General features: G+C 44.4%; 1 protein-coding gene across 1 annotated transcript in view; it reads left to right on the top strand.

The window, feature by feature from the left end:
* Window positions 1-1,806: 1,806 nt before the first annotated feature.
* The window catches only part of LOC308281604 (lysyl oxidase homolog 4-like), a gene marked incomplete at both ends in the record, with an annotated part of 41,297 nt that continues 16,033 nt past the window's right edge, over window positions 1,807-27,070 (top strand). The window contains 7 exons of the mRNA XM_080721830.1: window positions 1,807-2,080; window positions 2,603-3,303; window positions 5,925-6,136; window positions 19,604-19,642; window positions 20,321-20,528; window positions 21,676-21,856; window positions 26,142-26,296. Coding sequence (XP_080577956.1) covers window positions 1,807-2,080; window positions 2,603-3,303; window positions 5,925-6,136; window positions 19,604-19,642; window positions 20,321-20,528; window positions 21,676-21,856; window positions 26,142-26,296 — 1,770 coding nt within the window. The remainder of the gene's footprint in view (window positions 2,081-2,602; window positions 3,304-5,924; window positions 6,137-19,603; window positions 19,643-20,320; window positions 20,529-21,675; window positions 21,857-26,141; window positions 26,297-27,070) is intronic.

Raw genomic sequence — 27,070 nt, 5'->3', positions numbered from 1 at the left:
AGATTATACATTTAGACTGTATTGTACATCAGCCAGTCGTATTTGGTGAGGGTAGCAAACCGGCTGCCTTGTTGCGGTTCTGCTATGCCACAGACAACCTCCTGCTCTTCGTAGAAAATGCAGTCTCGCCCCTTTGGCTCCTCTCTCCTTGCTGGGTCATTGTTTAGTTTCTCCCTGTACTTTCTCGTTCTCTCAGCACTTGTCATTTTCCAGCTGACAAAAGAAAATGGAATGTATAGTTTAAGACAAAGAGAAAATATTGTTTAGATTGAAACAATATGTTAAGGTTTCTGTGAAGGGGTTTCTGCTCTGTCTGATGAATTTGAAGTATCACTGAATGAAGCTAAATTACATTTTATGTAAAAATGTTTAAAACAAATGTTTAAATGTACAAAAGAAACATGGAACTTTGTTATTTGTTGTTATATCTGTAGTTAAATACAGTATAAATCATATGGTGTGACAGTCAAGTCATATGGTGTGACAAGCAGACATGTCACACCATATGATTAAGTGTCACACCATATTACTGTTTTCTCCATTTAGGTTTACCTTGAGGCTACTATGTACACATTAGCATGCTAACAGCATGCTAGCTATAACAAAGCAGCCTAGATCTACATGGAAATATGACCAAAACTTCAAATAACTTAAGCTTTTTTTAAAGAAAAGGTGTCACACCAAAAGACATCCAGAATGGTGAGTTTGTCAACGTTTCAACAAGATGGCATTTCATGAAAATGTTAAAATCATAACTCACCTCAGACACCTGTCTTGCAGTTGTGCTGGGAGTGCTGAATAGCCTTACAGAAGAAGGACCTCTCTAGCCAATAGGTGTCCAAATAATTGCCTGTTTAATTTTTCCAAACTAGTGTCACACCAAATGATTTTGGGTTGGGGGACAAAATGTTTTTGATCAGAAATGACTGAAAACATTATGCTTTGACTTTGAAAAGATATAGGCTCAAAATAGACATTTTTTTTAGCCTAAATTCATTTTCAAATGATTTTTAGCAATTCTTTTTCTTAGTTTTATTCAAGTTCCCACTTTGAGAAACAAGGTCAGGACAGTCACACCATATGAGTTTTGCCATGTTTGGTTGAAGATTCTGAAGAAATGAGGAATGAAATGTTTTAATCTTGAGTAAGTTCACATAAAGCTTAATGTCCTGCACAATATTCAGAAGGTTTTTGACAAATATATTTTTTATTTATACATGTTTGACGCCGAGGACAGCGAAAACGTTACGTCACGTCACCCACCCAACAGAGATTCATTGCATAATTCAGTTTAAACCTGCATTTTGGTCTAAATCAGTAGTTCTCAAACTTTAAAATGTCAAGGTCTCCACTTAACTCTGACAGTATACAAATGAAACCCAATGGACCCGTAAGGTTTCATTTGTATACTGTCAGAGTTACATACTTGTAAAGTTCAATTTAGACCTCCCAAAAGGAACTCAGAGAGTACCTTGAAAAATAACCATAAAAACCAACGTGAAAAAGAATGTGATAAAATCGTGTATCGTGATACAGCTTGGGAAAATATCGTGATATTGTATTTTTCCATATCGCCCACCCCTAGCCAGGATCAATTATATGAAGATAGGTTGAACATTGGTCAAGTGGTGCTGGCACAAGAAGGTTCATCAAGGTGCAAATCAAGCAATCTGATGTGTTCGCATCTTCGGGTTTCTGTGCCTTTACAAGATCTCCATTGCTGGGATTGCCCCATCCATTTCTGCATATCTGACATTTCCGTGCCCACGCCACATCTCCCCCCTCCCTGATCTATGTTTGTCCAGGATGTTGGGTCGCCTGCTGTGCGTGAGCTCCCTGTCCCCGCTCCTCCTCCTGCTCTTCCTCCCCCTGCTGTCTGCCCAGGAGGTGCTTGTACGTCTTGCAGGGGTTGGCCGACGCGGTGCCAACGAAGGGCGAGTGGAGGTGTACTACAACGGCGTGTGGGGCACGGTGTGTGACGATGAGGTGGACCTCAACCTCGCCAACGTCGTGTGTCGGCAGATGGGCTTCGCGCGCGGCTACACGTGGGCACACAGTGCCAAGTTTGGCGAAGGACAGGGTATGTCCTAGAAACACGACAGTCTTTGAACTTTGGTAGTATCTGCAAGACCATAAGTATGTTTTAGAGTCTCAGTCAAAGATTTGATATAGCCACAATTTGAATTATTACACAACAGGAATTGAAAAACTATTTGCTGTGGATGACTACTGCAAACACATGTCTACTTCCATACAAGCAAAGCACTTTGTCTGACAGTTCCTGGTCATCTTACAACTATTGTTTATGCAACATCTGTGGTCGTGAGGACTGAATCAGATGCGTTGTAGGCCTACTGACTGGAATCTCAGCGGGTGAAGGTTTTCTAATGGAGTGGAATTAACCACTTAAACCCTCTATATTTAGTCATTTAATAGTAGTGGCCAGGGTCTTGCAACACGTGGTGAGCTTGTAGATCGGCTATTTTCTGGGAATGTTCCCCAGAGAATAGGGATGGTAGTATTCAAGTGGTTAACCCATTAATTTACTGATATGGGACTGTGGTAACTGATTGTGTTTTATGACTTTCCTTTCCTGTGCTAGGTATGATCTGGTTAGACAACGTGCGCTGCAAGGGCACCGAGCTCTCCCTGGCAGACTGCCGCTCCAACGGATGGGGGGTCAGTGACTGCACCCACGGTGAGGACTTGGGGGTCATTTGCAGCCCTGAAAGGAGGAGTGGCTTTGCCCCTGAGGAATCCCACTCACATCCGGCACAACAGGCGAACCAACAACCCGCGAGAACCCAGCAACCCCCAGCACCTGTGGCTCAACCGGAACCTCAACCGCCTCCCCGGCCGGCCCACGCCCCCCCCTCGCCCGAGAGAGGCCACGCGATCGCCCTCCACCGCGGCCCCGCGTCCTCCGGCCGGGGCAGCAGCATGCCCCGCCGCGACGGCCACGAGATCCAGATCCTGCGAAGGAACCACGGCCGGTCGAGTGCGAGACAGCCGGGATACGCGCCTGTCCCGCAGGGTCACCAGCTGCCCTCCCACCTGGTCAACGGCGCAGCCTACAGGCAGAGACAGGAGGCGGCCAGGACTAGTCCACAATCAGTGAGACGAGAGGCCGAGCCCCAGCCTCAACCTCAGCCTGAACCTCAGCCCGAGCCTCAGCCCCGGCCCCAGCCAGAGCCCCGGCCTCATCCCCAGAACGAGAGGCGCCAACAGCCCAGTGGAAACCATGCTGACTTTGAGCCAGATTTCCCAGATCAAGGATTGGAGAGTGATGCCCACTACACCCAGGTAAGAAAGCTTTTGTTACACGCAAACATGCATATAATAATATCGTCGTTGTCGGGTGGAAACCTTGTATGTCCAAAACCGTTTGTTTTGTATTTATCATTTTAAAAATTATAGTGAAAACAGCCGATCTACAAGCACACAATGCCTCACACCGGGAGGCGTTGTGTGCTTGTACTGTAGATCTGCTGTTTTCACTACTTTTGTGCGACGGCCTTGTACGATGAAGCAGGGCTTTGCTTTGCGAAAAAATTTACAAATTTGAAACTTGGAGATATGAGATTTCTGCCCGACAGTGACGATATGTGTGTGTGTGTGTGTGTGTGTGTGTGTGTGTGTGTGTGTGCGCGTGTGCGTACGTGCATGTAATTTTGAATTATATCTGCATGTACGTACGTGCACACGCACGTACAATGTACACACACATCCACACAAATATATTCCGTATCCAATACTGCACTGTCCCTGTGTTGTCTTATGTTGTTGTTCCATACACAAATCCCATTGGTGGAGCCACAGGCCAGTAGACAAGCATAATTATAGACAGACCTAAAACCAAGCCTCCTCCGGATTCAATTCATATTCGCTCGCAGGACCTGGAGTTTGGGACCCAACCACCAGTCGTTAAATAGCCCCAGCTCCTCAAACATGCCACTATTTCAGGCCGAGGCCTCTATACAGTGGAAATAACAAGACATTTATCACTCTTGCTAGGCTCCCCAGCATGTAATCTCGCTCAGTTTACACTTTCGTTAACCATTTTGTAATCACTATGACACTCACCACGGCCCACTGAACACACACCCTGTTTCTATGTTTGTTTCCTTCCGGATGCCTATGTAATATGGATGATTAGAGAGGGACATGTGCATGATTAGAGGCGCACCATCTTGTCTTATATTGTTATTCTTATCCTAATTGCGGGCGCTCTGGCACGATGTGGGTAAACACTAAGACAAATTTGTTGTTACAACGGCGGTGAGGTGATCCTTATCAACCAGACCCCCCTATCAGAGTGTTGGACAAAGCCTTTATACCCATGAAGAGGATGGGGGGGTAGGATTGGATTTTATTTGAGATACAAGAGAGTTGTCAAAGCAGAAATGCAGCAGGGGATGAGACACCCTTTGTATAATCAAGAAGAATCAGAGAATCATGAATAATTTATTTGTCACTTATTGGTACGGGGTACAAGCAGCTGAATGTTGTGACATGTTCAGCTGAGACTATGGTAATGCAAAATATAACAATAAATAATACCATTAAGAAAAAACAATATTTTAAAGACATTTGCCGTGATTTTTCCCCCCTACAACATAATCGTCAGGTATTAAGATACGTTTCAAAAAAGTGTAAAGAAAGTGTTAAAATTATGTTTTTATGTGGGCACACCCACCTGCTCATTAAGTATGCCTGGTTGTCAGGTGGGTGGTGACCCAGCTGAAGTTAGCCACACCCACAGTGTTGTTGAATGGTAAAAAGGGGAGGGGATGATATTATGATGTCATTGTAGCAGTGTATTTCAGTTGGGCCTTTTGACCCAAGAGGCTGTCAGCTTTCAGGAAGTAACCAAAAATACACAGGGAAGACATATTTGCGTGTTATAACCACATCTGGGGGTCTATTAGAGCAGTGTTTCCCAACCTTTTTACTGACAGGGCACACTTTTCATAGCCAAAGGCACACCTAAATATACGGTGTGTGTGGCTATTTTCAAAATGTTTTCCTCTTTCTTATATTATTTTACAATTTGGCCAAAAGTTTTTATATAGATTGTTGATTACTTTACTACATTTTTCAGCATCTCAAAGGGCACACCAAAGGTCCACGGCACAGTGGTTGAGAAACACTGTATTAGAGTAATGTTAACTCCATAGACACATACAAAACAGAAAAAGCACATAACTATGGCACCACCTCTTTAACCTCTCCCAGCTATTCTATTGAGAAATTCTGACCATGTAGTCGTCTAGAACCTCTGCTGGTCGACGACTTCGACAAGTGGTATTGCATGAAGCTCAAAGTTTAATATCTCCCCTACCTAAACAGGCTTTCTGTCTTAGCTCAGTAGTCAAATTTCCAGTGCTCATAAGGGGGCACCCGGGTTGGAATTCCGGGCCCTGTAGGACAGTGGTTCTCAACCTGTGGGTCGGGACCCCCAGGGGGGTCCCCACATTAGTTTGGGGGGTCCCCAGAGCTAAATGTTAACATTGTTTTCTCACTCAGCAGTAAACAAACCAACATAAAGATTAATTGTATACAGGGTATCTGCACATTTCTAAAGTGGCAATTTAAGGACTTTAAAGACCTTTTTAGTACCTGGTGAAACATTGGTAAAATTGTCAAATATTTGAGGCAGTAATTGTGAAAATAGACGATCTACATGCTCACAACGCCTCGCAACGTAGATCGTCTATTTTCACAATAGAATAGATCGAGTCAAACTAAATGTAATGTCAACTCCTACAATTGCTTGTGCAAATACAAGTGCTTGTGCTGGATGGGGGGAGAACTAATGCTGTAGGACATAAATGTTACAGATTCCAGCTTTAACCCTGTTTTATACTGAGTGCCACGAGTATACATTAGGCCTCCTGAAGTTAAGTTGTGCGTCCATTCGGCAGGGCACGGACAGGCTGCGTTTGGACGAGGTGCGCCTGAGGCCTGTGCTGTCCAGCAACGACGGTGGTCTGGTCAGTGAGGGTGTGCTGGAGGTGAAGTATGCTGGGAAGTGGCGTCACGTGTGTAACCAGGGCTGGGATGAGAGCAGCAGCCGCGTCGCCTGTGGCATGCTAGGATTCCCTAGTGCGGAGCCATTGGACCAATACCCTTACAGGTGAGTGTGTGTGTGTGTGTGTGTGTGTGTGTGTGTGTGTGTGTGTGTGTGTGTGTGTGTGTGTGTGTGTGTGTGTGTGTGTGTGTGTGTGTGTGTGTGAGAGAGAGAGAGAGAGAGAGACACAGAGTAAGAGTGTACATACTGTATACCTTTATTTGACGTGTGCGTGCGTGCGTGCGCATGTGCATGCATGGGTGCGCATGCGTGCCTGTGCATGCGTCTGTAAGGTGCATATAAATAGATATTAAAGAAAGACAGAAGAGAGAGAGAGAGAGGAAAAAGAGAGTGGTGAGAGGGGTACTAAAAGACAGAGAGAAAGTGTATGTGACAGAACACAAGAGAGATGGGAAAAAATGGAAAGGAGGTAAGGATTAAGCATGGGAAAGTAGGAGGGTGTGTGTGTGTGTGTGTGTGTGTGTGTGTGTGTGTGTGTGTGTGTGTGTGTGTGTGTGTGTGTGTGTGTGTGTGTGTGCACGCGCATGCGTGCATGTGTGCGTGCGAGCGTGAGTGCGTGCTTGTGTGAAATAACTGGAAAAGTGATGCTTGTGGTCTCACATCCCACACAGCCAAAAACGGGTCCGTTTTTACCCTGTCAGAGTTAAGTTGACACTCAGGGCTGTGCCCGTGCGCCGTGGCTTATATAGGTGGACCTATGGGGTGGACGGCCGTTCCACTCTGCCCTGTAGTAGAGGTTAGCCACAGCGGCTGTCATTAGCGCAACCACACAGGGCAGCTAGCGCTCTGATCCCGCGGTCCCCAGGACACACTGTGGCATCGCCAGCCAAGCCAGGACGCCTGCCCATCCCGCCCGTCTGCCTCGACGGGCACAGCGGGGCCTCGTCACAGACTTCTAAAATAGTTCCAAAGAGTATGTTATTAAGCCATTTAGAACGGGTACACAACATTATAGTGTATCATTATTTTATGCTTTAACTATTGAAAAATAGCAGATATACAAGCTCACAGCGCGGCACCGAGTGCCACGCTGCGAGCTTGTAGATCTGCTATTTTTGAAAAAGTCGTGAAAATGTGTGCAAATCTTTGAATATATGTATTTTTAAAGCAAATGTTTGTAACTCAAATTTTGCTTCTGGGTGGTCCCTGGAACTAAACATTTTGAGATGCGGGTCCGTGGCCAAATAAATATCAGTTTGGGGGTCCTTCACATGAAAAGGTTTGAGAACCACATGGTAGTCTCTCAAGATTAAGAACAGACTAACTGAGCTCCAGTTAAGTGAAAAGGACCTTTTCTTTGGCGATGGCTGGCCAGATTGCTGACATAGAAACATAGGTTTTACAAAAAACCTTAGAAGGATTCAAAAGACACTTATAAAATCGGGTCAAAATTCCAATTTTCACGATTTTTCTAAAATAGCAGATCTACAAGCTCGCAGCGCGGCACTCGGTGCCGCCCTGTGAGCTTGTATATCTGCTATTTTTTAATAGTTAAAGCAGGGGTCGGCAACCGAAAATGTTGAAAGAGCCATATTGGACCAAAATAACCCAAAACAAATCTGTCTGGAGCCGCAAAAAATTATAAAAGCCTTATATCGTCGTTATCTGGTGGAAACCTTGTATGTCTAAAACTTCGTTTTGTATTTATCATTTAAAAAATGAACAAAACTAGTGAAAACAGCCGATCTACAAGCACACAACGCCTCGCACCGCGAGGCGTTGTGTGCTTGTAGATCGGCTGTTTTCACTACTTTTGTGCGTCAGTCTTGAATGATGAAGCAGGGCTTTACTTTGCGAAAAAAAAACATACAAATTTGAAACTTGGAGATACAAGGTTTCTGCCCGACAGTGGCGATAAAAAAATATTTTTTTCCCCCCCATCTTTTTCCATTTTCAATTTAAAAAAAAAAAACTCCAGGGAGCCACTAGGGTGGCGCTAAAGAGCCACATGCGGCTCTAGAGCCACGGGTTGCTGACCCCTGAGTTAAAGCATAAAATAATGATACACAATAATGTGTACCCGTTCTAAATGGGTTAATGTCAGACCCAGACATTATCATCATTATCGTCGTCATCATCATCATCATCATCATCATCATCATGGACGTGGGTCATCAGATGAAGCTCTTGTGGAATGTCCTCCAGGATCATGTCATTACGAGACGAGACGCCCCGTTGAAAACTGCCTGCACCAGCAGTCCTTGATGCAGCTTGCTGCAGTACATGCTGCGGTGGAAGAATTACTCACGTTTCTTAAAGGACAACTTTGGGTTTTTACAACAAGAGTTCATATTTTAGATTGTAATTTGAGAAAAGAGAAGATGAGTGTTATAATGTTTTCATTTACTACTTTCTATTGTTTTAGCGATTTTGATTTCAGTGGGTGGGGGCATGCGTACAAGTGGCTAAATGTGTATTTTTAGACACAATAAGACGGCAATTTCTTTGTTACTATTTACACCAGCCCCCATAAGTCACATCTGCCCATGACAGACTGCGGTGCATCTTGGGAATGGGCTTATTGTGTCTAAAAATACATAGTTAGCCACTTGCATGCCCATGAAAGATTGCGGTGCATCTTGGGAATGGGCCTATTGTGTCTAAAAATACATATTTAGCCACTTGCATGCAAATCAAAATCGTTAAAACACTTTTCTTTTCTCTAATTACAATCTAAAATATGAACCCTTGTTGTAAAAAAACGAAGTTGTCCTTTAAGTAAAACTATCAATGCTGCAATGTAATACTAGTAACAAGTAAAAGTCCTGTGATACATATTTACTTGAGTAAAAGTACAAAAGTATTGGCATTACAATTTACTAAAAGTACCAAAAGTAGAAAGTACTCATTATGCAGAAGGTCCTATTTAGCAAGTTTCCAAATGTATAACAAAATGTATACAAATCTTTTAAACATAGAAAAGTCGAAAATGTGTGCAAATCTTTGAATATATCCACGAGTTTCCAACGCCCCATAGTGCATTGCGCAGACGTCTGTACCGAGCTTCCGGCGCCGATTTACAAGCTCACAACGGGTTGCATCTGCGACGCGCCGTGAGCTTGTATGTCTGCTGTTAAACCCGGAAGTTTGGTCCCGATAGTCTCCAGTAAACTCCCGCGGAAACTTGTGGATATATTTTTTAACATTTTGAGATGGTGGTCCGTGGCCAAATAAATATCATCTTGGGGGTCCTTGACATGAAAAAGTTTGAGCACCACTGACATGGAAACATAGGTTTCTGGCACACATTTTCACAAACTTTCTAAAATAGCAGATCTACAAGCTCGCAGCGCGGCACTCGGTGCCACGCTGTGAGCTTGTATATCTGCTATTTTTCAATAGTTAACATTCATGGGGGGCCTGCAGTGAATCCTTGTACCCAGGGCCCAGAATTTGGTGTGACGTCCCTGGCTACAGTCCTCAAAGTATTCAACCATCAGACACCCCCGATCCCTTGCCAAGTCCCCCACGGCCACCTCTGCCAATTGCACTACAGGTGTGCGCAAAGATTGCCATGTCAACAGTGGGCGTTTTGTACTCCCTGTCTAGTCTGTGGTCACTTGTCTGCTCGGCTGCATGCCCACTGGTCACCTACAGGTGTTGTTTGTTCTAATCGTCAAAATGAGAACAAATTACATTAATTTACGGTTAATCAAACTAAGTGATTTAACTGATCTAAATATAATTTGATAATTTAATAAAATAATCGGTTAATAATCAATCCCTATTTGGGGCTATGTCAGCTTGTAGATCAGCTATTTTCACTAAGTTTGCTCGACACCGTTGTGCGACAAAGTATAAAACCAGGGTTAAAATGGTTAACTGATACATTCTAATTAAGTATCTTTAAAATAAACTTCTTGATTATTCGATTAATCAAATCATCAATCAAGTAATTGATAGAATAATCGCTAAGAAAAAACAATGGATAGGTGCAACCCTACATTCATTAACCTGATATTGTCTTGCAGAATTAGACCCATAATTACTTTGTGTTTGTCACCAATTACCAATTCAGCGATTATGAAATGGCTAACTATTTCATCAACATGAATGTGTTCATGAAAATTATACGGATGAATGATTCTCTCAGTAAGGAAGGAATGGCAAAACAGTTCTTCCACATGACATTTCTCTTTCAAAGGGTAATAATTTGCTCTTCTAATGGAAGGCTGCTATCCTGATGATGATCCAGCCCTGTCCGTCTGACCCAAGCTGTAAATAACCTCCAAGGCACACACACACAAACCCTCAAAGCCCTAGCACAAAGTACCTCAAACCCCAATACACACACAGCGTGTGCGCGCGCGTACACACGCAAGTGTGTGCACATGCAAATGACAGTTTACACATACTGTACAATATCCCTCCCTCCCCTCACACACAGGCACGTGCACACATAGACATCAAGGGGCTCAAGCTCCTGCCCTTTTACCCATCTGTAAAAAGTGCCCTCTCCAGACCGTAAATGCAGTTTTCACTATGGTGAAAGAAATGCAAATGCCTTCTTTCCATGCCATACCTGAAGGCAGCATTCAAGAAACTTGAACTTGAATGCAGCATAATATGTTGAAAGAATTGCCCTTTCTGTGTCGAAATTATGCGTATGAGTGGCATAACGCACCGAAGAAAGCTGACCTCCAAGCTCACAACGCTTGGAGGTCTGCTATTTTCTATATCTCCATCAAAGACCCCTTTAGAAAGTTCAGCCCCTGCATCTCTGCACGTCCCTGCTCACACACTTTTACAAACACACAAACACACATGCACACACACACACACACACACACACACACACACACACACACACACACACACACACACACACACACACACACACACACACACACACACACACACACACACACACACACACACACAGCCCTCCTCTGTGTGTCTGCCTGTCTGCCCCAGTGCCCACAGAGGTCTTTTTATGGGCTGGCTTAACAGGACGGCTGTACTACTGACCACTGGACTGCCCTGCACCATCTGTCCCTCCACGTGTCTCCAATAATTACACCTACAGCCTGGCCTCTTCTCCTCAGCTGCCCTATTCACTGTATCAGTGCTTCTCACAACGTTTTCATTTAAAGGATCCCCAAACTCCCCCAAAAGGTTCCAGACCTGTATTGGTCAATTTGGAATCCCCCTGCCTGAGGGTCCCTGGATGGTCCCCACTTTGAGATCAGCTGCACTGGAACAATCATTCAACCATTAACCTTTACATCAATATCGCCGCTGTCGGTGGAAACCTTGTACAGCAGGCGCGTGCACACATAGATATCAAAGGGGGCTTGAGCCCCTGCCCTTTTATCCGTCTGTAAAAAAGTGCCCTCTGCAGACCATGAATGCAAGTAGTGAAAATAGCCGACCTCCAAGCTGGAGGTCAGCTATTTTCAATATTTTCACAAAAAGGCCCTTTTAGATATTTCAGCCCCTGCCCCTCTAACATTCTCTGTGTTTCCCTGTTGTAGAGTATGTCCAAAAGTAAGTGTAACATTGAATGTAATTATGCTTTCAACTTGTCTCAACTTATACAAAACCCACAGCTTTGACCACTTTCACTTTGAAAATGTTTCACAAACAGATAAAATAGCTGTTTTAAGCTCAGCCAGTCACACCGACCATGAGACAGTGTGAGCTTATAGATCAGGTATTTTTGCCACTGTAAATGTACTGTTGTAGTAGGGATGAATACGACATTAATTTATGAAAGAAAAAAGGCTTATATGGAGATACAATGTTTCTGCCCGACAGCAATGATATGTTATTAATAGTTCTCCAATGATTTGTATCTACATTCATTCATTTTAGTTTTAGTGTGTGAGCAGGAAGGGATTCAGTGTGCCAGGGACACTTCAACAAGACAGGCTGCTACTGACAAAGCCATCATCATGACCTTATAAACCTTTAACCTTTATTGGCCAATTACTCTGAACAGAAGGCCTTCCAATTGCGTTTGTTACAGCGCCCGGCCAAGTCGGAGGCATCAAACCTCAGTTTTGGGGTGTGTGTGGAAAATAAGGGGAAAACAACCAGTCTGTCATGCGACAAAGTATGAATTAGCCGTAGCCATCCTCTGTGGGTGAACGTAGTGCTAATCTGGACACCAACAAATATTGAGAGTATTCCAACATCCCAAGGCCAAGCCCAGGACCAAGCAACAGGTTGTTTAGAGACTGGACTGGTGTCAGGAGAGTCTTGTTTATTTTTTGTCTACCTCCACCTACAGTAACCACGTACAACACGAGCTCGGCAGCCATTTCTGTCTCCATAGTAAATAGCTGTGGGCGGGGGGGTGTGGGGGCTGCTTTTTTCAGCAGAGAAGGAAGCAACAGAAACCTGATGTGTTGCATCCGGCGCTTCATGTATGGAGAAAGTATTTTGAGGCTGATATTTGGGTTTGTGACCTCCTCTAAAAATATTTAGAGAATCTACATGCTATTGAACGGGGGAAAAAAAGGCTGAGACTAAAATGGGCGCTACATGGAACATGTAGTAATGTTTCCTCTTCACTCTTGCCAGTTGCCACCATCTATTTTAATGAGTTACTTTACCAAGGTATAAATGTTTACGACAGTTACTTTACTAAGTCGGTCTTTATTAATAAAAGGCAAGACATCTTTTGTGTAATGAACTAACCATTTGGCACACAAGCAGAAGTGCAGTACAGATGCACAAGTGAAGTGAGCATGTGTTTCAAATAAATGACAGATGAAATGATAAATGAAAGCTCTTTGACAAAATTAACAAAGAGTCATGTCAAATAACTAAACTTGTGCATAGCCAGGGCATAGCTTATAGTTTGCTCCAAAGAAATATTTCAGTAGGAAACTTTTTTTTTTTTTTTTTTTTATAATTTTTATCCCACAATTTTGTAACCCATTTTTTCACCCAGTGCCAATTGCCTATGTAATCCTGGGCTCTGCTCTCCCTCTGCCAACCTGGGGAGGCAACGGACTGACCTCATGCTTCCTTCTATGCATGAGGAGTCCAAGTTGCTTCTTTTCACCTGACAGTGGAGATTTCCCTGGTTTGGACGTAGCGCGTGGAAGGAACACGTTATTCCAACCAGTTCCTTTCCCCTCCATCAGGCGCCCCGGCTGGCCAGGGGGAGGCATTATTGAGACCAGGATTACGTGCATGTTTTTGTGAGGGTATCAACCCTAGGAGACACGGGGAGAACATGCAAACTCCACACAGAAAGGCCCTATCGCCAACCCCACCTAGGGTGTGGGCGCTGATGACGCGGAGGAGGAACACGCCGCCAGTGCCCACAGCGTCCCCCGGCGGGAATCGAACCCAGGACCTTCTAGCTGTGAGGCGAAGCGCTAAGGAAACTTTGATCAGTTACAGAATATTAACAACTAGTATAAGACGCCTCAGGGCGACAAGCGACCTCGCCCTAAAGCCACAGAGATGTGGACATCAGGGATCTCCATATATGGGCATAAAAGGGATTTGTTCCCCTTGCATCACAGGAATCTCTATATCTCCATATATGGGCATAAAAGGGATTTGTTCCCCCTGGCATCACAGGGATCTCTCTAACAGGGCATCATTAATATTGATGACATCAGGGAACTCCATATATGGGCATAAAAAGGATTCTGTGTGACATCACAGTGAAGCTGGAGCGTGATGTCAGAGCGGAAAACCCATTCTGTTAGAATGGTTCCCCTGACATCACAGTGACATCAGAGCATGATGTCAGAGTGACAAACCCATAGACCGTAAAAATTTGTACAAGTCTACACGTCCGGACGGACACCGACAAGCTGTGCCGTTTATCATTATATTAACTAAATGTAAGGGGACAAAAAAAAGAGACTACAGCAGACCGTCTTGGCCAAAGTGTGAGCATGCCTAAATGCAGAGTTGCCGCCATGTAATCGACTGGTAGGAAATCTTTCGTTAGCGTGCAATTGGACAGACAGGCGTACCCGATAAAGTGACCAGTGAGGGTGTAAATACTCGTGTTAGAGAGTAACACACTGGCCCAAAACCTGACCGTGTGCGCCTGGCCCCCCTGCACGCCCTGTCCCTGTCAAGAAGCAGCCACTATAATTATGGTCTGGACCTAGGAAGAGCAGGGAGAAGCTCTTCTAATCTTGTATAGTCCCTGGAGTGGACGTGCTACACACCCTCTGCTGCGTCAGCACCTCGCTTATTGGGCGGCTGGCTCTTGGTGTGACTGCCTTTGTCTCAGCCTGTTAAAATGCTTTATGTAGTTTTACAGACATTTACAGTAAATACTCCCCCACTTTGCTCTGCTTGAAAGAATAGGCAAGTGCTAAAGCCATTTGCACTCCTTTCACTGTGACCCTGAGAGTCATTTCTTGAGTTCACTTTCACCCGCTGACCCCATTCCTCTCATTCTAGTTCTAACCTCCTCACTTAATGCGTTGTTGTTGATTTGTTGCTTTTTAAAGGGCCCTTGTATGCCTTTGTAGCAGTTGGGACGACCGCAACATCCTAAAGAACAATTCATTCTGTGAATTCATTTTAACCACTTTCAACCTGGTGTTCCTATTTTGGACATGTCATTGTAGGGGAACACTTTTGAATGTACAAAATAATGTAGGGCTTAAGTGTTTAAAAGTAAGATACAACTGGATATCTCATAATGGAATGAAGTTCAACTTATCACCTCACAAAGGCAAAGTGTAGACTATTGGCTCACTCTGTTTCCCTTTGTTTTAAAGGTTTATTAAAAGCCCCCATTCCACTGGAAAGAACATATTATGTGGCTGTGACTTCTGGTAAAATGATGATTTTTGGGAACTGGATATATAAGTTAATGTTGCTAGCACAGGAACCTGAGAGAGCAGATTGTTCCACACATGCAACTTTCCATCGTATAATGACAGGTTCTCTCTGACAGTCAATCACCCCTCCAGGCTCCAGTGTGGCTTATGGAACCATACAGGAAGAAGTGCTTCTGAAAGAGCTGGTGTCATGGCCCCCAAAACATCCACAGAAACAAGAGAGGGCCTTGTGTTGGTGAGGAGGATACAGTTACAGTCATAGTGAGTATAGGATAAAGTTGTAGAGTGTAGACTGAGGAGGACACAGTAAGCCACTAGTGAAGAGAATACAGTGGTCTAGTGAGGAGGATAGTTATAGTCAGGAACGTGCACACATAGACACCAAAGGGGGCTCGAGCCCATGCCCAAATGCCCTATTTCCATGCCATACCTGAAGGCAGCATTCAAGAGAATTGCCTGAAAGAATTGCCCTCTCTGTGAAGAGGTCCATGGTGTACGCCATATCTCCAGTATTCACTTGATTATGCTTAGTTCAGTGTGGCAATAGCCGACCCCCAAGCTAACAACGCGTCTCAGCGCGACGCGTTGTGAGCTTGGAGCCGAGGTCTGCTATTTTCGATATTTTCACCAAAAGGCCAATTTTAGAAATGTCAGTCCCTGCCTCTCTAACATTCTCTGCACGTCCCTGATATTGAGGAGGATAGAGTAGTGTTGTAGTCAGATACGGATTATGGTGCAATGTATTTCCTCTAATCTGAAAGAAGCTTTCCCTAGGTCACGTTATACTTCATCAAAATAAAAATATAATCCTTATATCAAAAGTATATTTCCAAAACGCCATCCATTTGGGGGCAGACAATTATGTGTTCATTATTCAATTATTGTAAAACATAAATTATCTCATGTTACAAAATCATCATTAGCTTTCATTTTCAAGCAAGGTATCACTTTTTAATGTTTTTATGAATGTAATAGTTGAAATCTAATCTTGGGACAAAGCTCTCCAAATGCATCATACAGTAGCACAAAGGAAAACTGTGATACTTAAAAGAATATTTGTTCCGCCTCGTGTGAGGTTATAAAAGCCTTGTAAAAGTTGTCCAGTTTGCAGAAACTGAGCTCTTGCATCACTTGCTCCCTCTCAGCGGTCATAATGTCGGCTCACAAAGCAGGGATTAGAGAGGAGCCTTATTTTACAGTAAGGAGGCAGGGAAAGCTGATATGTACGTGCATATTTCCATGTCTGCTGTGTGTGAACCAACATGCTACTGCTCGACCACACCGCAGACACTGCCAAGCAATTCGGGCAATTATATGGAAAGCATGTCTCTCTCTCTCTCTTTCTCCACTTCCTCCCCCATTCACTCACACCCCCATACAGCCTGACTCTCTCTCTCTCTCATCTTAATTCACCACAGATTTATGAAGCGTGTTCCCCTCCTGCATTTTCACACAGACACAGAAGGTCACATTCAGTGATGAAAGAAGTACTCTGACTAAAGGTGGTTGCACACTGCTGCGTTTTTCGGGCCGAATATCGGGGTGAATTTCGGAGCGTGTGAATAAAAAAATCAACCTCACGTTATGTCAGTCACGTTTGCACACTGACGCCCGTTTCGCGCACCACTCGGTCCCTTGCTCTCTCTATCTCTCTCTCTCCTTGCCCTGAAAAACGCATTTCGCAACGAAAAACGCAGCAGTGTGCAACCAGCTTTAGTGAGTAAAAAGTAGCAATACCATAATATAGAAATACGCTGTTGAGTAAAATTCCAAATTGTGCTTGAGTAAAGGCATTAGTGTCAAAATATAAACTACCAAACATAAAAGTACTCATGCAGATTGCAGAATGGTCCATTTCACAATCAATATTATTGGACTGTAAATAGTAATGCATTCATTAAGTGTTCATCACTTTGATGTTGCAGCAGGTAAAGGTGGAGCTGACTGTAATTGGGTTCATGTGCTGCTATGTAAATTTAACTAGAATAATGATAATATTCATTTATCAGTTAATGTTTTGTAGTGAAAATCTAAATCTTCAACTATCTTCAAAATTAATTTAATAAATTGTGGAATACAAATGACAGTACTGGCCTCTGAGATGTAGTGGAGTAGAAGAAATACTAAAGTCAAAGTTTCACAGAACTGTACTTAAGCACAGTACTTGCGTAAATGGACGTAGTTCCGTTCCACCATTTGCTCACGTTCACATGAATGCTCACTGCCATTGAAAACAAACGTTATTTGTCAGGACAGAATGTTCCAAGAGTCTTCCTGCTGCCTCCGTTCACTACTCTGCCTCTCCTCTACCATTTCCATTGTGTCTGCTTTTCTCTACAAACGCTCCATAGCAGGCACGTGCACACATAGACATCAGAGGGGGCTTTTGAGCCCCTGCCCTTTTATCTGTCTGTAAAAAGTGCCCTCTCAAGACCATGAATGCAGTTTTTACTATGGTGAAAGAATTGCAAATGCCCTCTTTCCATGCCATACCTGAAGGCAGCATTCAAGAAAATGACCGTGTCCAAACTCTCCTGAACTTGAATGCAACTTCCCAAGTTGAATTATTGAAAATAGCTGACCTCCAAGCTCACAACGTCTGCTATTTTCAATATTTTCACCAAAAGGCCATTTTAGAAATGTCAGCCCCTGCCCCTCTAACATCCTCTGCACGTCCCTGCTCCATTGCTGCGCTGGCTTGGCCTTCCTATTGTGTGGTTTCCCTCGTAGGGCCCTAGTCAGCAGGCATTTGCTTGGCCCATGCCGTAAATGAGTACAATGAGCTGTGGAATAGTAGGGGGCTGGGGTTCTCTTGGAGAGGACGTGTGTCTCCAGATTTAGCACGGCCAACATTGAATGCAGCGGGCTCTTTGTCTTGCTGTCTGTGTACAGTGCTCGGATGATGTGACTCATTTTCATTTGGACACGTTCATAGAGGGCGTCACTCACACACTGCACCTGTCTGTGGTCACACTGGGTGATGCAAGTGGTCAGAGAGAGAGAGAGTGTGTGTGTGTGTGTGTGTGTGTGTGTGTGTGTGTGTGTGTGTGTGTGTGTGTGTGTGTGTGTGTGTGTGTGGGGTGTGTGTGTGTGTGTGTGTGTGTGTGTGTGTGTGTGTGCGTGCACGTGTGCGCGTGTTGGCGCGCGTGTGTGTTTATGTGTATATGTGTGTGACAGAGAGGGACACTTCCCAGACACTGCCTGGTTTGTGAATCATGGTTTTTATTGAATTCTACCATTTTTTCCTTTAGCCCCTTTAGGTTTTAGTTCATCCGTTTGCGGCCGGCTTGTGTGGTGTGTGTGTGCATAGTGCATGCGTTTGTGTCTGTGAGAGTGCACATGCAGTGGGGTGTGTGTGTGTATGCGCACGTATGTGCACCATTGACCGTATATAAACACCACTTTGTGTGTATGTATGTGTGCGCGCGATCATCATGCACTGCAGATCTAAACATGGGCTCGAGCTCTGTAATCCATACGTTAGTTGGCACCCGTCAATAAGGCCTGTTAGCTTGGGCTATAGCAGTGTTTCATTTACCGTATATTTATAGGACCTTTCCACACATATGTCCCAAAACGCAGACATCTTCTGCAGACATATAGGCAGACTTCTGGACGGAAATACCCATGAATGGAGGGATGAAAAAGACACATTGCGCGAGGAAAATTACGATGGTTTGAGTGGGGGAGAGGAGATGCAGAGTAAAGGAGACAGACAGGGACAGAATGTTACCGTCGTTGTCGGGTGGAAACCTTGTATGTCCAAAACCGCTTGTTTTGTATTTATCAATAAAAAAATGATTCAAACTAGTGAAAACAGCCGATCTACAAGCACACAACGCCTTGCACCGCGAGGCGTTGTGTGCTTGTAGATCTGCTGTTTTCACTACTTTTGTGCCACGGCCTTGTATGATGAAGCAGGGCTTTGCTTTGCGAAAAAACATACAAATTTGAAACTTGGAGATACAAGGTTTCTGCCCGGCAGTGACGTTATGTAATATCATTATGAGACAGGGAGTCTGTCTATCTCTCTTTCTATCTACTACTTTCTTACGCTCGCGATCCCTCCCTGTCTGACTCTCCCTCTCTCTGTCTATCCCTCTCTCCCATGGGGATTTGTGTTTAACCACAAAACCACAGGCTCTCTGTGGTATTTACTGCCTGGTATTTACAGCGTTCTGTTTATTTACCTATGGCCAGAAGCCCGGTGAGATAGGGGGTGAAGTGAAAGGAGGGGCAGGGGAAATAAATGAACGTGCCGAGATTAAATGAGTAGTAGCTGGGCTTGAGAAGGAGGGCGCGGGGTCATGTCAAGAGGGAAGGGGTTTTCATGATTCCTGCATGCGCACACAGGGAACAGGAGAAGGATGTGGTTGGGTCTAAGATGAAGATGTCGAAAAAGCAAATGAGAGACAGTATGGGATATATATATGACTGTATAGGATAAGTGGTTGTTTTGTCAGAAGCAGACAGCCCTAAATGGGAGGGCGTGAGGCATTCCGTAGAGTTATGATATCATAATCAAAGTTCTGGGGAGTCGCTCTCCATTCCGACATGTCGCCACTCCGAAATTGACTTCTTATTGTCGTGACTTCTTAGTGGCGACACTTCCATAGAGGTTAAGTTTAGGGTAAGGGTTAGAGATAGGTTTAGTGTCGGAATGGAGACATGTCAGAAAGGAGACATGTCGGAGTGGCGGGGTGTAACCAAAGTTCTGATGCGTGACATTGTCTGTGTCTTTCAGGAAACTGTGGGAATCTAAGCTAGCAGACCCTTCTTCAAGGTAAAATGAGTTCCATTCTTTTGGACATGTCATGATATATGTTACACACACTGACGAATGTGACAATCATCCTAATTTCAGTGGTGGAAAAAGTACTCACATTCTTTACTTAAGTAAAAGTATCAATACTGCAGTATAGAAATACTTTGTTACAAGTAAAAGTCCGGAATTCAAAATGTACTTGAGTAGAAGTATGAAAGTGTTGGCACCAGCATGCACTTAAAGTACCAAAAGTACAAAATGTTTGAAAATAGCAGATCTACAAGCTCACATCGCGTCGCAATGTGAGCTTGTAGAGCGGCTATTTTCAAATAGCCTAGGTATAAAATAGGGCTAAAGTTGTTAATGTATGTTTTGTGAGATTATAATTTATAATCTATATCTGCAAAGTAACTATAGTAACTAAAGTGTTCAAATAAGTAAAAGTACAATATTTGGATCCCAGGTGTAGTGGAGTAGAAGTCAAAGTATTGAAAATTGGAAATACTCGAGTAAAGTACAAATACCTCAAAATTGTACTTAAGTACATTACTTAAGCACATTTACTTAGTTACTTTACACCACTGCCTAATTTCATAATCACAGTTATGATCATGATTGCAATGCCACTTGTATCGTTTACCCATGTTCTACACCCACTGCCAACCCGGCCCCCCTCCACTCCACTCCACTCCAAAGGCTGAGGTCACTGTCCAGTAAGAAGGCTTACTGGGTGGAGAGGGTGCGGTGCCAGGGCCTGGAGGTCACTCTGTCCCAGTGCCTGACGACACTATCCCTCGCCAGGAGTGACGTACCCTGCCAGGGAGGCATGGGCGCCGTGGTGCGCTGTGTCCCGGGACCCCAGTTCACACGCTCCGGCAGACCCCCTGCGCCACCCGCCGTGCAGGTCAGCATAAGATCGAAACTCATTTAAAAAAAATGAATACCAGCCACACAAAAAAGGCTCAGTTAGAAGAGCAGAGTGGGTGTAGAGCAGGGGTCTTCAACGTTTTCAGGCCAAGGACCCCTTAGTTGAGGGAGAGACGAAGCAGGGACCCCCACAACCTTTTCATAGATTCCATATAGTTTCATTGTTTGACAGCACGATCATCAGTGTATTTTGGATTCATGTCAATTTGTGTTTTCAGATATTTAACCACTTGAACTGTCAATACTTAATTAAACTTGACCTTTCACTCTGTACTTAGTCTTTTCCCCCTCTACGCCAAACCTCTTTGCCGAAAATAGCCGATCTACAAGCTCACAACGCCTCGCAGTGCAAGGCGTTGTGAGCTTGTAGATCTGCTATTTTTGGCTAAAGTTCTCAGAATATGGACACTAGGGTTAATGGTTGATATAAAAAAGGAGAAAAATAGTTTCAATCACACAAAGATTTGGAGGATCCCCCTGTAGGAACTCTGAGGACCCCCTAGGGACCTGTTGAAGACCCTTGGTGTAGAGCAGGGGTGCCCAAAAGGTAGATCATGATCTACAGTACCAGTAGATCACCAAGGGTGTGCAGGTAGACCACATGACATGCCACTAAAAATATATAATTAAAATATAAAAAGAATATGTCAATATGACATCAAGAAGGGCCTGTCAGCTCCCATCATGGCTTCTAAAGTAGGCAAACCTCCAATGCAATACTTTGTTCAAGACCAAGAGTCAGTAGCATTACAAAGAACCCCAAAACCTAGCACTTCCATACAGAATGGGATGAAGACATTTCCCATTTATTTCCCCCTTACAGTAAGTGTGTTTGTCTAAAATGTAACGCCAGTGCTGCTATTCCGAAGCCCCCCTCAGGCCCTCAGCTAAAACATTTTGGATGGGTAGATCATGTCGAGCGAGTCATTTTGAAAGTAGATCACACGTCCAAAAGGTATGGGCACCCCTGGTGTAGAGGTTGAGGAACATAGCTTTCCAGCCCTGTTCATTTAGAAGAGTACAGTATGTTGATTAAGTGAAGTTATACTTTGATCTCAACTGTCTATCCTCATCCTTTCCTTGACACCCTCCATCCCTCTCTATCTTTCTCCTCCCCCTGGCAGCCAGTGGTCCGTCTGAAGTCCGGGCCGCGGCTGGGTGAGGGCCGCGTGGAGGTGCTGAGGGAGGGGAAATGGGGGTCCGTCTGTGACCACCTGTGGGACCTCGGCGCTGCCAGTGTCGTGTGCAGGGAGCTGGGCTTTGGAACGGCCAAAGAGGCCCCCATCAGGGCGCAGCTGGGGCAGGGTAACCAGATTTCACACTTGCATAATGCACACACACACGCACACACACACGCGCACACACACACACACACACACACACACACACACACACACACACACACACACACACACACACACACACACACACACACACACACACACACACACACACACACACACACACACACACTCACACACACGCACGCACACACACATACACGTTAGGGCATTCACGAATAGTTATTTTTAGTATTCGAATTATTCTACCTCAAAGTATTCGAATAGTCGAATATTCATATATTTTTTAATACAATAAAAACAAGCAATTCTCGGTCTAGTAGTGACAGTTGCATTAGCTGGCTCTTCCTCCATCATGACATCGAGTTTGCCAGCTGGCCGCTGTTTTTCCCACTGATAATTAGTTCCGGGAGACGAAACGTGACGCATGACATAAGTATAGAACATTAACCAATTCATCCACCAGGGTCATTGAAAACTCATTCTTATGACTTCTTATCTAGCCAAGCTGTATAAACCATGAAGAAATATATATATATATATATATATATATATATATATTTCTTTTTTAAGAGATAATAATATATAGTTCCCTCCATCACACACCCACGCAAACACACTCTCACACACATTTGTCATTCTCACTCTCAGCGGTGGTCCTCTGGCTCTGTAAGCCTTGATTCCCATGACCAAAAGCTGGGTTATACGGTCGAGGATTGGTTCTAGGCTATGGTTGGGGAGAGTGTGTATGCCCCAGGCAGCAAAGCATGCAAACCTATCATTAGGCTTTGCCGCTTTCCACTGTCCCAAATGATAGCATCATTTCATTCAGGAAAATAATATCCTGGGTACAAATGTGAAAACATAGGATTTGGTACCAGAGGCATAACACTGATCAGTGGAGTACCAGAGTTGACCATGAGAGTGAATTCCAGGTCATCGCGTCTCTCCAGTTTAAACATATCGTCGTTGTCGGGCAGAAACCTCGTATCTCCAAGTTTCAAATGTGTACGTTCTTTCGCAAAGTAAAGCCCTGCTTCATCATACAAGGCCGTCGCACAAAAGTAGTGAAAACAGCAGATCTACAAGCACACAACGCCTCGCACCGCGAGGCGTTGTGTGCTTGTAGATCGGCCGTTTTCACTAGTTTAAATCATTTTTAAAATGATAAATGCAAAACGAAAGGTTTTGGACATACAAGGTTTCCACCCGACAACGACGATATTTTATCAGGCTACGCACCACACAGCCCTCACAGGACCAACAGCCGAGTGGACAAATAAACCAGACTGAACATGTTTACAGCCTGCTCTCGGGCTCCTATCCGAGAAGCCGATTGTTGTGGATTTCTACCCATGACCAATTAAACAAGTGTAAACTGTGCTACCACCAGTTGCAGTGACACTAAATAACTGCATGTGTCGTTGTTGTCAAAAAAAGAAAGAAAAGAAAAGCGAACAAAGCTTTGAAACCAAGATGTCAAGCAATCAGCCGGGGAGCTTATTTGGCAAACCTGAGTGTTTGGACAGATTGTGACCATTTTGGTGCTATTCGTGGACATGAGCACGTAGCCACTTAGCTGTCTAATAATTCTACGTATAAACATACTCCTAGGCCCAACTTTCACACACTCTTTCTGTGCCGTATTTTGTTTGCTCCCAGCACCTTGGCAGTACCTCTGTAACCACATTCATTTCCCCACCATTATTTCAATGCCCCAGCGAGCACACAGTACGTCCTGTAAAGGTGGTCGCATTTCCTCCTCTCCGTTAGTCTCAAACAAGTGGCTCATGGAAACAATTTTGGTGTTGCTTTTTAGGGCTCTATAAAAGAAGGTGCTATGGTGCTATTATGTCTAAAAAAAGGACATGAGTGCATGTCAGATGGAGGATTTGAGAGTGATTCAGACCGTAGGCAAGCCTCACGTTAGGTGTAGCTAGCTACTGACGCTGGGTGCACAACATTAATGGAATTCCACGATCCCCTTTCATGCATAGAGCCGATGCTCTATCGAGAGCGACAGGCAACTAATGCAAATAAAGTATAAAGCCAACAACGCATCACTGTTGTAAATCAATCTTTGATGAGCGGCACGGCCGTATAGCAAAGTGTACATTTTCTTTAACCCTAGTGTCCCTATTCTGGGCTTGGGATAACAGGCACTTGTGATAGGAGGCAACATTTGGCAAAAATAGGCAAAGCTCTAAAAGCTCACAACATGCATTGTGAGCTTATACATTGGCTAATCTTGCTAATTGATGTGGAAAGTTAAGTACCGGCATATAGAGTTTAAGGGGCTAACCAAGTCGTATACCCTAATACCTAGTATATACTTAGTTGACCGAAGGTCTCTATAGGTCTGCACCTTTTTTTATTTTAATCGTTATGCCAATTGATTCCTCCCCACACACATTTCTGTGCTGTCACTGCTGTTGTTTCATACTGACTCACGTGCCAGTGAGGAGCCCCCACCAGGAGGACGTATAGAGCCTTCGAACTACTCCTCCTGCCCAACATTCCCCACTGACAGGTGCAGCCCCAGCCCAAAGGAGTACATGACCATTATCACCGTCCCATCCGGCTTCCCTCCCCCGAACATGGGCCAATTGTGTTCGCACAGACGCCCGACAAAGCCGGCTGCACCCCGGTGGATTCGAATCCACAACCTCCATGGTGGTGCATGGGCAGGGACTTCCCCATGTGCCACTCGAGCGTCTAGGTCTGCAACTTTTTGCCCCCAACATCAAATCTCTTCGACAAAATCGTATTTTCTTTTCTTTTTTGCCAAAGGTTCACCCCAGAATAGGGATGCTATAGGCTCAAGGTTGGGTCACCATCATCATAATGAAACAACAGCTGTAAATCGTAGATTATAATCCTTTGATCCTATACTTGTCCATGACAGAGCAAAGAAGCCAGTTCAGGAAGCATACCACATGTACGGTATGTGGGTTTGCACAGAGCTAACTGTACATGAACACTATACTGCACATGGAGACTGACACGGAGAACAGTAAGAAAAGATGGCTAACGGACGCCAACGACCACAGTGACACATCCTTGATGACATCATTAGCTATTTGTGCCCCAAATTACAGGGCCCGGACCCGAGGGCCCTCGCACACAAATACATGGCACAGGCAAACTCACATAGGCATTCAAGCTTTTTTTCCCCGTAAAGGGCAGCATCTATATTTGGTGTATTAAACGTAGCCCTGATGTGCAGTGTGTAATATACAGTGTAATTTGGACAGAGAGCCCTATGCTGCTCAGCTGTCCCACAGCCACATCACAGAGCCTGATCATGTCTGGCCTTTTAATCCCTCCCTGCGGTGACGCTGTGTGCCTGAGCTGCCAGGAGGGCCCCAGGAGGGCCCCATCCCGTACTCTATTACACCGTTTACCAAACTAGGAGTCGGGACCCATTTTTGGGTTGCGGAACCATTTTTATAAGTCTCAGAGAACTATATTAAAGAAGAAATTTCCTACATAAAATAAATATAATATATATATATATTTCTAAACATTCTAAAGAAAAGCAGACATTGGGGTTTAACATTTACCCACTCCCCAGCAGCATCCATATACAGCTAAAAACCTTCGCAGAAAATATCAGATTGACAAGCTCACAGCGCTCTGCTTTTTTCAGCAAATATATTTAATGTAGAGTGAAAACTGAAAATACACTAGTATAGAGCTACAGTCAGCCATATACTGTAGGGTTTAAGTGGTTAAAAAAATTTAAGAAATGTCCATACATTTTCAAAGATTTAAACGAATGATGAACATAGACAGTCCACACGCGACGCATTGTGACCCATAGATTGCCTATTTTCACTATTTTTGTGTGGTGCAAGTGCTCCCATGCTTAGAGTGTGCATGTCCCTATGTTTTCAGTATACTCATATGCCTCGTAGTAGTAGCAACCAAGTAAAATAGGCCTTCATAATGTATTTTTTGTAAGTTTGGGTCCCGGGAAGACACCGAATGTATCTTTTGGAGTCTCGAGCTGAATATGTTCTATGACCAACCACTGGGAATGAGCAACTTGTGTGTGTTTGCTGTGTGTGTGTGTGTGTGTGTGTGTGTGTGTGTGTGTGTGTGTGTGTGTGTGTGTGTGTGCGTGCGTGCGTGCGTGCGTGCGTGCGTGCGTGCGTGCGTGCGTGCGTGCGTGCGTGCGTGCGTGCGTGCGTGCGTGCGTGTGTGTATGTAATACTGTAAGTCTACTTACATGCTTGTTTAATGTCTTACCACCAGGCACGTGAGTGAAAGTCTTCCCTCTTCCGTAGGTACTGGCCCCGTGCATATGAACAGTGTGCAGTGTACAGGCAGGGAGAGGTCCATCATGGAATGTGGTTTCCGCGAGGTTCCCTTGTACACCTGCAAGCACAGCCAGGATGTATCAGTCCGCTGCAACGTTCCCGACACAGGCCTCCAGGCCACGGTGAGACACAATGACAGTCAACATATATTCTCCATACACAGAAGCATGCACAGCACACATGGCACGTTTCCAGTGTCTTCTTTTCCGTTATGTAGATCTCCAAACATGTGCAACGTATTCATTTTGATGAGTCGGGTCGACAAGAGGTTCAGGAAATCAGATGGGATAATAATGAATGAATGATCTATGCTGGCTTGGATATACTGTGCCAGATGTTCATGTATATCGTCATTGTCGGGTGGAAACCTTGTATGTCCAAATACAATTTGTTTTGTATTTATCATTTTAAAAATGATTTAGACCACGAGGCGTTGTGTGCTTGTAGATCGGCTGTTTTCACTACTTTTGTGCGACGGCCTTGTGTGATGAAGCGGTTGCCTGGCGTTGCCAGCCTCTATCACACACTTCGTTTTGGGAAGAGAGTCTGGGATTTCAGGAAGAGTTTATATTTCTGGGGTTTGCCCCAAACCACATGCCCCAAGCCTACAGAAACCATGTGCCCCAAGCATACAACCCTGATTGGCCAACCCAAGAAGCTGGTTGAGGAAATAGAATCTCAATGGATCGGGGCCAGACCGTACTACAACACCACTACCGCCAGGGGTTGTTGTTGTGTTCGGTCTGGTTTTAACCAGGCAAATGAAGCAGGGCTTTACTTTACGAAAATACACATTTGAAACTTGGAGATACGAGGTTTATGCCCGACAGTGACGATATGTTATATACTTTAAAAGTACAGTATGTTAAGTGATGATGCAAGGCTTTTGAGTAAAC

This window comes from Nannobrachium achirus (assembly GCF_963921795.1).
Source record: "Nannobrachium achirus genome assembly, chromosome: 3".
NCBI lineage: Eukaryota > Metazoa > Chordata > Actinopteri > Myctophiformes > Myctophidae > Nannobrachium > Nannobrachium achirus.
Note: the sequence above shows the minus strand (reverse complement) of the source record. Positions and strands in the feature narration are given on the sequence as shown.